General features: G+C 40.2%; 1 protein-coding gene across 1 annotated transcript in view; it reads left to right on the top strand.

Annotated features, from left to right (window-relative positions):
• The window catches only part of LOC102446022 (sodium channel protein type 2 subunit alpha), a 114,817-nt gene that overhangs the window by 56,040 nt on the left and 41,724 nt on the right, over nucleotides 1-17,053 (top strand). The window contains exons 13-17 of the mRNA XM_006137325.5: nucleotides 713-845; nucleotides 2,416-2,654; nucleotides 4,473-4,646; nucleotides 8,796-9,152; nucleotides 11,134-11,613. Coding sequence (XP_006137387.1) covers nucleotides 713-845; nucleotides 2,416-2,654; nucleotides 4,473-4,646; nucleotides 8,796-9,152; nucleotides 11,134-11,613 — 1,383 coding nt within the window. The remainder of the gene's footprint in view (nucleotides 1-712; nucleotides 846-2,415; nucleotides 2,655-4,472; nucleotides 4,647-8,795; nucleotides 9,153-11,133; nucleotides 11,614-17,053) is intronic.

Consider the following 17,053-nt stretch of genomic DNA (forward strand, 5'->3'; position numbering starts at 1 on the left):
TGTCAAAAATTACAAAAATAATAAATGGGTTGTATATAATTAACAGAATAAATTAAGCCATGGTATACTTTCCATTAATTATGCATATGCCTATCAATAAAATACCGTCTCTGTCTTGAATGGGCTATGATAGCATTATTCTGCCAATTTTAGCTTCTTATAGGTTCATTTTTGTATAAATTTCAGTGTGATTATACCATTCTTGATTTTGGTTTGAAAATTAAGGCTTAAGAAGAATTAAGAAGAATCAGCCCAACAAAGTGTACATAGGCCTTTTGCGCAGACAGCTGCCTGTCCATATGGGCTGTGCAGACACAGATTCATTAAAAGATATGGCCACATCAATATCTTAGAAAGATATTTATGATAAAGCTCACTGCCAAATTGTGTTGAACTTTTTTTCAAAATTTAAAATAGTCAAATTCAATGCAAATTGAATGATTGGCCCCTGAAGCAGCAAAGTATGTAAGAACATGCTTAATTTTAAGCATACAAGTAGTCCCATTAAAATCAATGTGGTTATTCACATGCTGAAAGTTAGGTATGTGGTTACATTTCTATCTGAACTGGAACCTAAATGAAATCAGTATGTGAACCCATACAACTCTCATTTTCCTGGGAACTTACTAAATGTTTATATAATCTATACAGTGTTTACTTCTTAAATCAACACACATGGTGATAGTCTGTTTTATCAGCATTTTATTTTCAGGGCACCACAACAGAAACGGAATTAAGAAAGAGACGGACAAGTTCTTACCACGTTTCTATGGATTTCCTGACAGAGCCCAGTGCAAGGCAAAGAGCAATGAGTATAGCCAGCATACTCACAAACACAATGGAAGGTATGTTTGATATGATTAAGTATATGTCCTTGTCTTGTTTTTGATTTGTGATGCATTAAGAACAATAATTTTCATAAATAGCTGGAAAGAGAAAAACTCTGCTACACTTGATTTCTTTACCTAGAAGTGTACATGGGAAGGGATGGTGTGATGGCTAAAGCACAGTACAGTGATTTAGAACACCAGGCTTCTATTCCTGGCTCTGTCACAAACTTCCTGTTTGACATTGGGGAAGTCACTGAGGACCAATCTTTACTGAGTACTTCTGCTGGGATAGCTGTGTCAGTTGGGGTGTGAAAAGATCTGTGACTGATGTAGTTTGTTGGCAGATGTCCTTAGTGTAAATGTAGCTATATCAGCAAAGCTGTGCTTTGATGGTACAGGTTGTTTTGCTCATGATAGTGATTTTATTATCAGTACAAAGTGCCTACATCAGAAGTGCATTGGCATTATAGTATACCATAAAGTTCTCCTGGTGTAGACATGGCCTAGGGCTGTGTCAATGCTTGACATTTTACATAAAATCTCCAACTATTATTTTCGCAAATGCAATTTCATTGGGAGGCAGCAAAGACAGTAATGCTAGCTAGAGCAGCCACTTGTGTTTTAGCTGCCATGTCATGGAACCCTGCTCAGATCAGGTATGTTTGCAGTGTCTAACATTGCCACCAGTGCTACCTCTGGTGGATCTGCAGTGATAATAGCACCAGGTGGTCCTCAGAAATCCATGCTTCCAAGGGCAGGAGTTGCCCAGTTTTGAGAAGGAAATGTATATAGAGTTAAGCTGAAAGTTATTTAGTTCCATAGCACAAGAAGATTACTGTTTTGATTATTAACCAGCTCTTTTAGTGTCTACACCTGAAGTAAGCCATTGTCAGAATGATCTAAGAGGTAGGTCCTGCTTCCACCTATTGTAAATCACCATGAGCTGCATCTGTTTTTGTGTCAGAGGACCCAAGCCCATGTTCAGATTTGTGAGATGTACTATTTCTGAAGAAATAAATGTATAAATAAGGTTCATTTTTTCCAAGGGAAAATTATAATAAATCTCATCTAGTGAGTTTAAGTTTGGAGATGTAATTCTAGTGACTAACCATGCAGTAGCCAAGTCCAAATGAGCATGACCTAGAATTTTATGCTTCTGGACCATAATCCAGTGTCATCTGGCATGCTGGAATAAGAATATCAAATTATTAGTTCTTCATAGGATAAGATGGAATTTGAACTATGCTACTCTTCCATGTACACCAGAATTCTGCTATAGTTTCCTTTGAATTAAAGCTGTGTTTTGCTTTTTTCGTAGATTACAGGTTTGTGAATGGTTATTATATTAATGAAATATTCAGGGTTCCTTTAACACCAGTTTTAGAATACATGAGGTCAAGTTCCTCATTTCAGTTATTTAACTTTTGCTTTGGCTGGACATCAATCTGGGTTTCAAGGGGTCTGTTTCATCATTCCATTAGGCCACCTAAACATTGAAGAGAATGCTTAGGCTTTAAAACAAAACCCACTTGATACATACGATAAAGAGCTCTCTTTTTAAATTTGTTTTATACTTTTCCACTAGAACTTGAAGAATCCAGGCAGAAGTGCCCACCATGCTGGTATAAATTTGCGAACACATGCTTGATCTGGGATTGCTGTGCTCCATGGTTAAAAGTAAAACATATTGTAAATTTAATTGTGATGGATCCATTTGTCGATCTTGCTATTACTATCTGCATTGTTTTAAATACATTATTTATGGCCATGGAGCATTATCCAATGACGGAACAGTTTAGTCACGTGCTTTCAGTAGGAAATCTGGTAAGTCTTCCATAATGTATCATGACATACAAATACATTTCTCTTTAAAAGAAATTACTGAGTGTCCTTAACATGGCTTGCAAAGGTATTTTGTATCACCTGTGATATGTTCACAAGCAGCTTTGTTTAACTATGTATATTTAAGCTACACTGTTTGTCTCTTCTTTAATGGAGTGTTTGTAAAAGATCTCAAAAACATATCTCCAGTGTTACCTATACAGATTGCTAGTAAAAAGTTTTAATTCATCCCCCTTCAAAATGGCTCCTAGTTGTAGAACAAATAAGGAGCAGACACTAGAAGTCCTTTAAAATTTTCTGATATTTTGAATGTCTCCCTTAATTGTCACTGATCTCACAGAAAGGCATGCTCCCAGAAATGGTAATGTGACAAAGTACAGATGATCACACTTGTGGATTATTAGCAATGTGGTTACAAGATACCCACCCTATGCCTTGTTTGTGGGGTACTTTCTTGTTCAGTGGAACTTCAGATTTAGGGTCAGAATGTGCTTGGCCTTGAATGGGTGAATATGGGTCAGAATGGGAAGAGGAAACTTCCCCCACCTTGTACCCTCTACACTAGAGCCAGACACAGTTCAAAAGGACAGTTATGATAATATAGTTGACCTTCTATAATACACAGCCATGGTATTTTAGCTGGTGAGTCCTGCATGTCGACAGAGGCATGTAGGCATTTAAATAATCGACGCTTCATTTAAATTTAAATGGCTGCCGCACTGAGCCCATCAGCTGTTTGTCAGCTCAGCGTGGTTGTCTGGACGCTCCGCGGTTGACATCAAAGGCATTTGTCGACCTCCCAGGTATGCCTCCCAGGATGAGGTTTACCTGGAAGGTCAACAAATGCCTTTGATGTTGACCGCAGAGTATCCAGACTACCGCGCTGAGCCGACAAATAGCTGATGGCTCAACATGGCAGCCATTTAAATTTAAATGAAGCAGCGATTATTTAAATTGCCACTTCATTTTCCTATGCTGGGTAGCCTAATCTACGTGCCTCTGTCGTCAGAGGCATGTAGTCTAGACATACCCTTTAGTGTAATTATTTGTAGCCAAATTAGATCTTTTTGAAAAACAATCATTAGATCCCAAATTATGGAAGATCAATCACATCCGTTGATAAGCTGTTTCAGTGGATTAATTATCCCCTTACTAATAAAAATGTTCACCATATTACTAGTTTGAATTTTTCTATAGAAACTACTTCCTGCTACTCTTCCTGATGTGCTAGCAACCCTCATGGAAAGCTAGGAAGAGGACCATGGTTCTACCCCCTGGAAAGCACTGGGTACAGATGCACAGGGGAAAACATAATACATCTTGGAAGATGGTAGAGTGGGTTGACAGTGCATTCTAGAGGTCATCCCGGGGTTGGAGGGTTGCTGTAAATCATCCTCAATACAAGTCTATGTCAAAATGAAGAAATCTGCTTTTGAATAAGGTTAGCTGTATCTCAAGAAATTTAGCAAAGTTTGCATTTGAGAAGGAAGGAATAGATACCAGGAATGACTAGAATGGGTCTATGTGACAATCTGCATACATGCTTATTAGCAGCTTGAAGAGAAGACTTATTTCCCTTCTTTGCTGTTTCCCATTTAGCAATTAAATGTTGTGAGGCATGCTTTAGCTTCACTTCTCAATTTGGTTGCTAAATTAGTGAATGGAAGTATTTAGAAGTTATGTGGGTTTATCATAGAAAGTCCTCTTATGGTAAGAATCACTGGAACATATAACTTGTCAAATTCATCATTTTTTATTATTTTAATCTAAAAGATGCTCCAATATTAATTTTACTTTTAGGTCTTTACTGGGATCTTCACAGCGGAAATGTTTCTCAAGATAATTGCCAAGGATCCTTATTATTATTTTCAAGAAGGCTGGAATATTTTTGATGGTTTCATTGTGAGCCTTAGTTTAATGGAGCTTGGTCTTGCAAATGTAGAAGGATTATCTGTTCTTAGATCATTCAGATTGGTAAGTACATTAGTAAACACTGTAGGTTTTTACATTATGTATTTATACATGTGAATATTCTGCTTCATTTTTAATTTTCTCTTTGTATATTATAAATCTGGTGTATATTAATTTTTCCAAAAGAAGTACTCTAATAAATCCTCATGATCAAGTCAGAAGTTCATCACCCAATTTTTTTTAAAACTGATTAATAGCACAGCCACTGGTTGCATGCATGTCATCGATCTGCACAATGCATTAGTAATCTGACTCTCTTCTTCAAGTGATTGTCCACACAGATACTGCTTTTGGTGAGATAAGAGCCTTTTCAATACTAGTATCTAATGGAGCTACGTTAATTATATAGCTGGAGTTGACGTATCTTAAATCGTGTTTCCACGCAGTCCACACAGCAAAAGATCAATGGGTGCAAACACTCCCATTGACTTCCTTACTCCTCGTGAGGAACAGGAGTACTGGTGCCAACGACAGTGTCCCCTGAGTTCAATTTAGTAGGTCTCCACTATACCTGCTCCCTGAAAGATTGACAGCGGCAGTGTCGATCTTCCGCATAGTGAAGATGTAGGCTTTGTGTGTAGCTAGTTCTCCTACAATTTATAAAGCTTATACAGTTTAGCTTATTATTTATAAACTTTGTCACTTGGCTTAGTTGCCCACAGTATAAGGACATTTTCCTGGTAAAGACCCTTTATTCAAAGACTCCCCTTTGCCATACAATAGCCAAAATGAGAGAAAGGACAAATATGTGCGCATAATTACTCTGCAGATGGTTACCAGCTCTGGCCATCTCATCTACTCACACACTGGATTTTTGCAGTGTTTCTAAAGCCCAAACCTAAGCTCCGCCGCTTGGGGCTGAAGCTGAAGTCTGAATTCCCCCAATGCAGGGACCCTTGTGGCATGGAGCTCTGGGTAATTGTCATTTGCGTCCATCTAATGCCAGCCCTGAAAAAGTGCAGGGCTACATCAATCTACTCCTCGGGAGAAAGACATGAAGGACTTAGATCTCTTTGGATGAAATACCTCAGATGCGAGTGTCAAATTTTCAGACACTGCTCTCTGAGTATCAATTTCTGTTATAGTATAGACTTTCCAATTTAATGCACAGACTCCCCAAAGATCAGCACAAGGAACTGAAGTGCCTGATAACAGAGGATGAGCCTGGGGCCTGAACAGCAATTGAAGCATGTTTAATACATCAAACAGAGCAGCCAGATTGATGGCCTCTGCCATGGTGATGAGAAAATCTTCTCGGCTGCAAGCCAAAGGACTTCTCATTCAAAGGCAATGAGCTCTTTAATAGTTGTATTTATGAGGCATTCCATATCTAAAAAGACCTTAGAGCCTATCAAAAATCTTTGGGATTGTATTTCCCAATCCCAAAAAGAAAGCAGCTCAGACAATAGTAACCATTTTAGAGACAGAGACGATATTGTTAGTATATCTACAGCAATGATCTTCAGACCTTCTGAGGAAGATGTAGCAATTTCACCAAAGGTTACCACAGCTTATTCCTCAGGTGCTCCCCAATTTGGGACTTCAGCAAAGAGCAGTTTTGATAAATACATCTAGGATGTGTCTACACTGGCATGATTTTGCGCAAATACTTTTAACGCAAAAGTTTTTGCATTAAAGTATTTGTGCAAGAGAGCATCTACACTGGCATGTGCTTTTGTGCAAGAGATGTGCTTTTGTGCAAAAGCATCCATGCCAGAATACTTGCGCAAGAGGGCTTATCCATGAGCGGGAGTGTCAGAGTATTTGTGCAAGAAGCACTGATTTCCTACATTAGAATGTCAGTGTTCTTGCTCAAATACTCGCGGCCAGTGTGGTCAGGTGGCAAGATTTTGTGCAAAAGCAATTGCAAGCAATCGCAAAAGCAAGACGCAGCCCTAGAGTCTAGCTTGATGACCTCCAAATCTTTCCAACCCTTTTGGTAACCTTCTTTCCTGTTTCCAAGAAGCCTGGGTTCAGATAACCTCAGACCAATGGGCCTCTACTATCATTAGGAAGGTGTATCATGTCCATTTTCTAGCTATTCCAGTCCCTTTTCCATGCTTCTCATCCCTCTTCAGGGATTCTTCACCAAAGACTGTTGAAGCAACAGGTGGATTCTCTCGTTCAGCTGGGAGTGATGGAGGAAGTGGTCTCAGAATTTGGGGGAAAGAGATTTTATTCTCACTACTTCCTAGTCCCAAAGAAGAAAGAGGGCTGGAAACCTATCATCTGTCTTCATTGCTTCAGCACCTTCATGTGTTGCTTCAAATTCCATATGGTTACACTTGCATCTATAATTTCCCTTTAGATCTCATGGACTGATTCGTGGCTCCCAGCTTTCAAGAGGCCTCACATCTCAGTACAATCAGCTCATTGAAAATACTTGTGTTTCCTTCATGAACTCCATAGTGCCAGTAATGTTCACCAAAGTTCTAGCTCTAATGGCCTTCCATTGGAGAAGATAGGGATCTTGATGTATCTCCACTTAGACATCTGGTAAAGAGGAATTTTTCTCATCAATCGACTGACTCACTTTAAAGGACACAAGACCTCTTTGCCTTGCTTGGATTCAGAATTAATTGAAAAAAATCCACAGTGCTGATCCCAAGTCAGACCTTAGCATTTATCAAGCACTGTTAAGCCCCAGGCTTCTGAAAGGCATCAGACTAAACTCAGTTTCATGCCAACCCTATACTTATTCCAGTATCCCAGAAGGAACCTGCTGCAGACTCTTGGGGCACATGTTTGCATGCATATATGTCACATCACATGCCAGACTCCATCTGCATCCCTTTTAAGAGTTGTTGAGATCATTGTGTCTTCCAAAGAAGTAGAGCAAAGCTTGGGTATCCTTAATGTCTTGAGAAATCTCCTTATTAGAGTTGTGGAGGGATAAAACCAAGGTGTGCAGTGGACTATTCTTTTTCATGGCCTTTACTGACCAGGATCCTTTTAATAGACAACTCCACTAACAGTGAGAAGCACTTCTGAACCATTTAAAGGTCCAAGGGAAGTGGTATCCCAAGTCAGCCACCGTACACATCAGTGTTCTGGAACTTAATGCTCTCCAGCTAGTATGCAGAGCTTTCCTGCCCCATCATTCTCATATCTTTAATTTACCTGCATTTGCTCCTCTGCATCTCAGAGAAAATACAAAAGAGAAAATACAAAATTAAGCCATTGGTTTCAGACAGAGTTGAAACCAAAAAGCAATTTCAGGCAATTGGAATTCAATGATACATCTATGAATGAAACTTTCCAAACCTGTGAGGATGCAATGATGCATTCTAGCAGCAATATTTTCCCACCAGGATGATCTTTGTGACAGGAGGAAGTGAACTTGGGGGAAAGGAGACAAAATCTTTCTCTCATCTGGATTTAATGATACAGGGTAAAATTTTCAAAGGTGTTTAAGTCCCATATTCAAATGTGATTTAGACACTAGGTCACCTTAGTTCCATTAACTCGCAGTGACATTTAGGATCTTAGGTGTCTATTACTTTTGAAAGTGAGATTTAGGATCCTACATTTATTAGGTTCTTTTGAAAATTTTACCAACTCTCCTCTTAAATATATGGGTGTTTCTCCCCAACTGACAAATTCCCTTCCTATATGTATACCGTTAGTAAGTACTCTCTTACATGGAACTGAAAGCAACATAATATTTATATTCTGATTTATTTAAAGGATATAGGGCCCAAGTCATTCCTGAGATAATTCCACTGAGTTCAGTGGAATTATCTCAAGAATGAATTTGGCCATTGTCTGTGTGCCTTGTTAGCAACTGGCAATCAGCACTTTTTCCAGGGGAACTATATCCTTGAGTAAATCAGTGGACATGATAAGCATATTCATTATTGTACTATTGATCCCTACGTTTGGGGTGTAACTGAAGCCTGCAGTGAAAGCCTACATTTTTTGGCTGTTAGGAGTTTGAATTAGGACGTCAGTCAATAAGTGCTTTATTGCAGAAACCTGCTGAGCCTTTCTGGCCAGCATGTATGAAAACATATGTGGTGACTAAAGGTGGTAGCAATTAAATGAGACATTTTACAGTTATGTGTTTTTGGTAACTAAAAGTCTGAAATGCACTGATGATTTCATTGTAATTTGTAGCATCGGTAACAATGCTCCTCTGCTCTTATTTTCCAGCTTCGAGTTTTCAAATTGGCAAAGTCTTGGCCCACACTAAATATGCTGATAAAGATTATTGGTAACTCAGTGGGGGCTTTAGGAAATTTGACCTTGGTGCTGGCCATCATTGTCTTCATTTTTGCTGTGGTTGGTATGCAACTGTTTGGCAAAAGCTACAAGGAATGTGTTTGCAAGATCTCCAATGACTGTGAACTTCCACGCTGGCACATGCATGACTTCTTCCACTCTTTCTTGATTGTATTCCGAGTGTTGTGTGGAGAATGGATAGAGACTATGTGGGACTGTATGGAGGTTGCAGGGCAAGCCATGTGCCTTATTGTTTTCATGATGGTCATGGTGATTGGAAACCTAGTGGTATGTACATAATTTATTTTACAACAAATGATGCCTTATATGATAAAATGTGCTTTTAATTTTAACAGAGATGAACTAAAGATGGTTAAGACCTAACTTTAAAAAAATTAAACTATCCCAAATCATCTAATATTTAATCAAAATAAGGCATGTTAATATCATAACTGAACCTGGAATGTGAATTGATGACTCTGCGAACACTCTTTCACACATTTCTTATTGATTTATATAGAGCATTCTATACTAGGAATACTCCCTTCTGTACAGGAAGTGTAGTGTATATATATGCCAGGATAGCTGGGTGACTGGCTGTCGCTTGAACGGGAGAAGACACATGCTGCAGCAGGTTCATGAGGTGGAGCAGGAGTTGTCTGTCACTACATCAGGTAGCAGGGAGCATCCCCAACAATGGGAGGGCAAAATATGACCTGAGGGCTGTATCTGGCCTGCCAAGTTGCCAGATCCTCAGCCAGGCTCCCTTACTGCCTTGCCTCCACAAACCTCTCAGAAAAGCAACCTTGGGGCCATGTACATCTCTGAATGCTGCAAGCTTGGGGAGATGGGTATAAGAGGCTTCATGGGCTGCCCTACCCCTGCCCCAGCACAATCTGCAACTTGCAGCTCCCATTGGCCAATTTCTGACCAATGGGAGCTGCCTGTTTGCGGGACAGACAGCACATGAAGCACCCTCCCCTTCCCCTTGGGCTTGCAGTGTTCAGAGAGGCACATGTTCCCTGCAGCTGGATGCTCTGAGAGGCCTACAAGGGCATAGAAATTAGGGAGTCTGGCTGAGGAACCTGCTGGGCTGCTGGCTGGTAATCGCCCAGATTCTGTCCAGAGCCTGCCTGTAGCACCCAGGCCCTCCCTCCCTCAACCCATCCCTCTGCCCTCCTACCCTGCATCCCTGTGCCATGTAACCCAACCCTCTGTACCCCCGCTCTTGCACCTATACCTCCTCCCAGACCTTGAACTCCAATCATCTGCTTCAGGTCACTGCCCACTCCTTTACCTAAACTCCCTCCCAGACCCCAGACCCTCTCCTGCACCCAAACCCTTACCCCAAGCTCCCTTTTGCACCTAACCTCCATCCCAGACCCTCCACCTCTTCCATTAAAGTCATGGAAGAATACAGCCCTTGGAATGTCCCCCGCAAAAATTATTGCCCACATCTGCCCAACAAAGTAGTGACACTGAGCAGACTGGAGTGGCCACTTTCATTAGGATCCTATATACCTGCTTTGGGGTCACAAGGTTAGGCTCTTGCTTGTGGATTATCTGAACCCTTAGGACATGGAGGTAATAATCTCAAATGATTCTGGCTCCCAGCCCTCAGAACACTCCGGCTCAGGGATAAATCTTTAGTCTCAGAATGTTCAACACAAAACATTACATTGTATTAATATTATTTTGGTAGCATTTAGTGAGTATTATTTTTCTGATTTGTCATATTTATTTAATTAATAAACATCAAGAGTTTGCTAAGTACCCAGCCTAAGAAGCTGGGTGTGTGAGGGAGAGGGCAGGAAGAAATGTTCCCATCCCCCTGCTACAAAATGGCTGCACAACAGTCTCTTAATGGAGTAGCCTCTATGAGTTCTGAGAGAGTACAGCCCCCCCCTTCAGAGCAGAAGGTAGCCCTACTTTCACCCATCTCTTGGCCTCTATTCATATGCCCTCCCCTGCACCATGCACACTCCTGTGTAAAGAGCTCATACAGAGTGGGGTTCACCTTCTTGGGACTGGGTTTTCACCTTAATTGTCATCCAGCCAAGTGGGATTGTAGGATTTGCAACCTGAAAATGTTGTCAGAAAGAAATAGTACAATACAGCAGTAATGGACTAAGAAGAATGGACATTAGGCAGTTTGATAACACTATTAAATGTGAAGTAAAAATTATATAATTAAACATGCCATAAAGTAATTATTGTTATCACTTAAAAATAAGACATCCTGCTATGTTTTTTCCTTACTGTCTTTTAGGTACTCAACCTCTTTCTGGCCTTGCTGCTGAGCTCATTTAGTTCGGACAACCTTGCGGCTACAGATGATGATAATGAAATGAACAATCTCCAAATTGCAGTGGCAAGGATTCAGAAGGGAATAGATTATGTAAAAAGAAAAGTACATGAATTCGCCCAAAAAGCTTTTGTTAGAAAGCAAAAAGTTTTAGATGAAATCAAGCCTCTTGAAGATCTAAACAACAAAAAAGACGGCTGCATTTCCAACCATACTGTTGTAGAAATAGGTAAAGACCTTAACTATCTTAAAGATGGGAATGGAACTACCAGTGGTGTAGGCAGCAGCGTGGAAAAATATGTCGTCGATGAAAGTGATTACATGTCATTCATAAACAATCCAAGTCTCACTGTGACTGTGCCGATTGCTGTTGGGGAATCAGATTTTGAAAATTTAAATACAGAAGAGTTTAGCAGCGAGTCAGATCTAGAGGAGAGCAAAGAGGTAGGAGTATTTTATATTTATTGAGATAAACTGTGGGATTTTTCCATTTTAGCTTTGATTTATAACCCTAGTTCTATTCCTTTATAATAGCCTATACAATCTTGTAATGGTATATAAGAAATTTGATGGAAGGCTGCAAATTTCAAATGTGAAAGAAATAGAGTATTCTCTTGATTGTGACAACACCGATGCTTTTTGAAAATTAAGATTAATTTCTATTTTTTATTTCTATTTTATCAAGACAATTTAATAGTTGCAAAAGGTTCCAATTTTCTAGCCCAGGAAAATGAAGTTATTTGTACATGAAACAGAATGTGCAGCAGTAGTGCAAATTTCTCCTTAATTGTCTCACCAACGTGCCTTAGTATTTCAACATTATTCTGGAAGATCCATTTATAGAAATAACAGGCTCCATTCCTTTCAATTATTGACCTCTTTGAGACTGTCAAAAAAGAGTGCCAATAGTGACTGACTGTTTTCAGAATACAGCACCTGGATTCTGTACTATGACCATCAACCTATTTCAGAAACACCACAGAAGTGTCAACAAATGGTAAGAACCACCAAGTGTAGCAAATTAGTGACCTAGTGGGAAAAATCTCCAGAAGTTTCTTATCCCAAAGTCAATCATATTCATGCAGCCACCGAACCTTACCCTACAAGTATTGAGGCATTTGAATCCCATACTTTACCCTGCCACAGATTAAAATTCCTTTTTTTCCCACTGTCTGTGTGAAATCTAGAACTCTTTTTTCCATGTAGAATAGTGATAGAAATGTAGCCATGCTAGTCTGGTATAGCTGAAACAAAATACAGGACTATGTAGCACTTTAAAGACTAACAAGATGGTTTATTAGATGATGAGCTTTTGTGGGCCAGACCCACTTCCTCAGATCAAATAGTGGAAGAAAATAGTCACAACCATATATACCAAAGGATACAATTAAAAAAAATGAACACATATGAAAAGGACAAATCACATTTCAGAACAGAAGGGAGATGCGGGGGGGGGGGGGGAAGGAAGGTAAATGTCTGTGAGCTAATGGTATTAGAGATGATAATTGAGGAGCTATCTTTGTAATGGATAAGATAGTTAGTGTCAACAAAGACACATATGTCAAAATAATGGTTAGCTGGAGGACTTCTTAATCCAACTCCTATAACCCTCTTTTTACAAGGAGTAAGGGAAGCTGGAGGAAGAGTGCTCTTTCTCGAACTTTCTGCCACGTAGATGGCACCAAAAGCCAAAATACTCTATTTTGACTTAAGCTGCACAATTGACATTGCTGCTCACGTTGCATAGCTTATTTCAGCTTTAGCCCTCCTGTGTAGATGTGCCCTTGGGGTGTGTCTAAACTACACCCCTCTGCTGACAAAGTGATGTAGTTTAGACACATCGCTATTGCAAATGAATCAGGGATTTAAATATCCTGCGCTTCATTTGAATAAAAATGATCGCCGCTTTTTGCCGATGTGGCACTTTGCCGGCAAAAAGTGGTAGTCTAGATGGGAATCGGTCAACAAGGAAAGCCTTTTCCGACTGATCCTGTAAACCTCGTTGCATGAGGCATAAGGGATTGGTCGGAAAAGGCTTTCTTTGTTGACTGATCCCTGTCTAGACTGCTGCTTTTTGCTGGCAATGTGCCACATCGGCAAAAAGCGGTGGCCATTTTTATTCAAATGAAGCACAGGATATTTAAATCCCTGCTTCATTTGCAATAGCGATGTGTCTAATCTACATCCCTCTGTCGGCAGAGGGGTGTAGTTTAGACACACCCTTGGTGTCCTATATGTCCTAAGTGCAAAAATAGGACATATATCTGCTGAACTATTTTAATGTGCACTTACAAAGAAAAAGAAACATTCTCCCTCAAGCACCTTACAAGAGGTTTGATTGGTGCATCATTCCATTATGATCTATTTCAGAGCTTTTCACTGCTATGGGTGGACCAGCCAAGTTTATTACTAAGCTTATCAAAGTATTTCTAACACTGAGAGAATCAGTAATTATCAGATGACAGCAAGGACACAGGTTCTTTCTCCTCCTCTACCTAGATCATGTAGTTTCCCAGAATACTTCTGCTCTTTAAGCCTTCTATTTGTCCATGTTTCCAAACATATTCCTTGAAATAAAATGTTCACATTCCTCTTCACTTTCACACCTAACCACAACTATAGAGGTTATTCATAAACAACCATAAAGGCTATTCATATCAGAATTTTGGGGAGAAAGGATCATTATATAGCTCAAACTATGACTGAGAGTTGGTTTATTCTTGCAAACTTTCTGTGTTATCCTGATAAGTCACTTAAACTGTCTGTTTCTTGGTTTCTTCATTTGTAAAATAGGAATAATAATTATATAAATTACAGTGGTGTTGTCAGACTAAATTTATTAACTTGTGTAAAATAGAACCTTTCATATGAAGAATTCAATAGGATATCAAAATACTATTGTATTGTGCCTTATTTGTGTGCATTGACTATAATTGCAATAGTTACTATTGAATGAGTAAGGTTAAAAAAACTGTGAACATCAAAACTTTGAAATGGTGAGTAGTCCTAGTAAGGCCAAGAACATGTACTTATTGGTACATTTTTTAAAATCCCTCTCTCTCTCCATTTCCTTTTCTGAACTTTCATCCAAATCCAAGTAATTTTGTGCAAATTCCAGATTGGGATCCACAGATTAATGGAGGGGCTTTCCTTTCCTTTTGTCTGGAACTCTTTATGCTTCTTGCTGGAAGCACTTGTTTAGGTATATCTCAGGCATCAAGTTGTGCTTTTGTGGTCTGTCCTTTGTTCCCAGGACTGATTCCCAAGCACTGAACTCTAAATATCCCTAAGGTTTCTACCAGAGTCTCTTTAAAAAAAACTGCTTTCTATATCTTTTCCTATAATATGAATTAAACTTAGATAAACAAACAATAACATTTATCTTCTCTTCAGAAATCTTGTGAAGGATTATATTTATGTATATGCTTTTCTTTTACTCCTCTAGGGCTTGAGCCTGCCATGGCTGAGCACTCTGGCAAAAAGTTAAAGCACTTGTTTAAATTTTCTGGATTGAGACCAGAATGCTCAGCCCCTTTCAGGATCAATCCCTTGCAAGGCTATACACAAGATAAGACAGGGAAAAGCCCAGATGATCCTAACATTCCTTTCTTGGGCTTGTCTCTCTTGACATCTCCTATACACTCATCCCAGTTCATTAACATTCAGATACATCCACAAATATTACATTAACATCAGCATATGAGTCTTTTGTTTTTCCATCTAGAGATCATTTGTTGGTCCTTCAGAAGTCTTCTGTTCCCTTTTATCATGTCTAATGAGTTTTAGTTAAACTTAGAAATGGGACTACTCACAAGATTTTCTTCAACATTTTATAGTAAGAGAGATTCTTGGCAAGATGCAGTAGTTTAAAGTTTCCTTTATTCACTTAAATTGCACCTGGTTTCCTCTGTTTATTCTTCTCAGGTTTATAAGTCTCATGAAGAAACTGTCTTTCTTCTCTGAGGGCTGGTCTATATTACAGCAGGAGATGGATCTAGGTTAAACAATTTCAGCTAGGTAAATAATGTAGCTGAAGTCAATGTACTTAGATCTACTTGCCTTGGTGTCTTCACTGTGTCATCTGGAGACACTTTCCCATCAACTTCCCTTGCACTCTTTGAGGTGCAGTAAGAGTCAATAGCAAAGTGATCAGTCACTCCCTTATCAATCAAACCCATATTGAAGACATGCTCTCAGACTAAAATTATTAGTTATATCAGATTTATCCTGTAAGGCAGAAGATTGCTTTGTTTTCATGAATTATTTAGTAGGTCATTTTCCTCCTTTAAAATCTCCAGCTCTAGGAGTTTCCTTAACGTGATATTTAACAAACTATATGCCATTGCAGAAATATTCTTTATATTAGTTCCCCTTCAGTATAGTTCTTCTCGGTCATTGATATTTCTGCATCTGGAAAGTTAGTGAACAATGTTCACGGTAATCTTTTTCATCCTGTGCGCATTATTTTCCATCTGTGTATGGAATAATATATTTACATCACTGAGGCATGTGTGGATGTGCACTATCCAGTAGAAACATAAATCTAACTGTGAGCACTCTGTTAAACAGCTGGGCAGCATTGGAATCTCTCCTGAGCAGCCATACAAGTGCAGAGCTTGCAGGGAACACTGTTAGGGTGTATCTACACTGCATCTTTAGCTCAAAATAAGCTATGCAATTTGAGCTAGGCAAATTACATAGTTTATTTTGAGTTAATTTCAAAATAGTTTATTTAGTAACTAGCCAATTAGCCCATCATAAAACGGGATTTTCAGGTCTCTCTTCCACGTCCTATTCCCTTTCCATCTCGGTCTTTTCTCCTGAGCCTCTGGATTCTCGCTCTGTCTCTTTCTCTCTCCCCTCCTCCTACTGCCTCCCCCTCTTTCTCTCTCAGCTCTCCTCCATCTCCTGCCTCTCTCTCCATCTGTCTTTCTCTTCTCCTCCCCCTCCTGCCTCTCACTCTCTCTTTCTCTTCTCCTGCTCCTCCTGCATGGGGAGCGCAGAGCCCAAACAGCTGTCTGCACCACTTGCTCCCATGTGGCAGCCCAGCTGAGCAGCTTCCTATGAGCTCCAGATGCCCCCCTGCACCGTTTCACTTCACCCCAACACTGATCCTGCAGCCTCCCAGTTTTCTTCCACTTCCCGCTCCTCCTCATTCCCCCGCCTTCCCCCCGGTCAGGGTCTGTTCATGGCCAGGGGGTGGGCCTGGAGCCACTGTCATACCGCATGTCACCGCCCCACCCCCCTTTGCCTCCTGCCGTGGCATTCGGCTGACTTCTGCGCCGCTCATCTGGGCCGCCGCAGGGAAGCAAGCGGCGCAAGCAGCCACGGGGGTGCTCCCTGGGGACCGCGAACCACAAACAGCCACTTGCGCCGCTTGCTCCCCCGCAGCGGCGTAGCTGAGTGGCACAGAAGTCAGCCAAGCACCCCGGTGGGAGGCAACAGTGCCGCCCAGAGGGAACAGCCAGCGTTTCAGCGTTACAGAGTCACAGACATTGGGCTACTATATATATGATTTGGAGCTGTCTACACAGCACTAAATTTAGAAATAAACCACAATTCCAAAGCATCCCTTAATCCTCGTGGAATGAAGTTTACAGGGACATAAAAATAGTGTGCCCATTATTTCAAAAAATATTTTGAAATAGTAGGCGCACTGTCAAGACACAGAATCGCTATTTGAGGATACTGAAAGCATCATAAAATCATAGAACTGGAAGGGACCTTGAGAAATTGAGTCCAGTCTCCTGCCCTCAGGGCAGGACCAAGCACAGCCTAGATCATCCCTGTCAGGTGTCTGTCTAACCTGCTCTTAAATATCTCCAGTGATGGAGATTCCACAACCCCCATAGGCAATTTATTCCACTGCATAACCACCTTGACA

Source organism: Pelodiscus sinensis, chromosome 7 (genome assembly GCF_052426305.1).
Source record: "Pelodiscus sinensis isolate ZL-2025 chromosome 7, ASM5242630v1, whole genome shotgun sequence".
NCBI classification, from domain to species: domain Eukaryota; kingdom Metazoa; phylum Chordata; order Testudines; family Trionychidae; genus Pelodiscus; species Pelodiscus sinensis.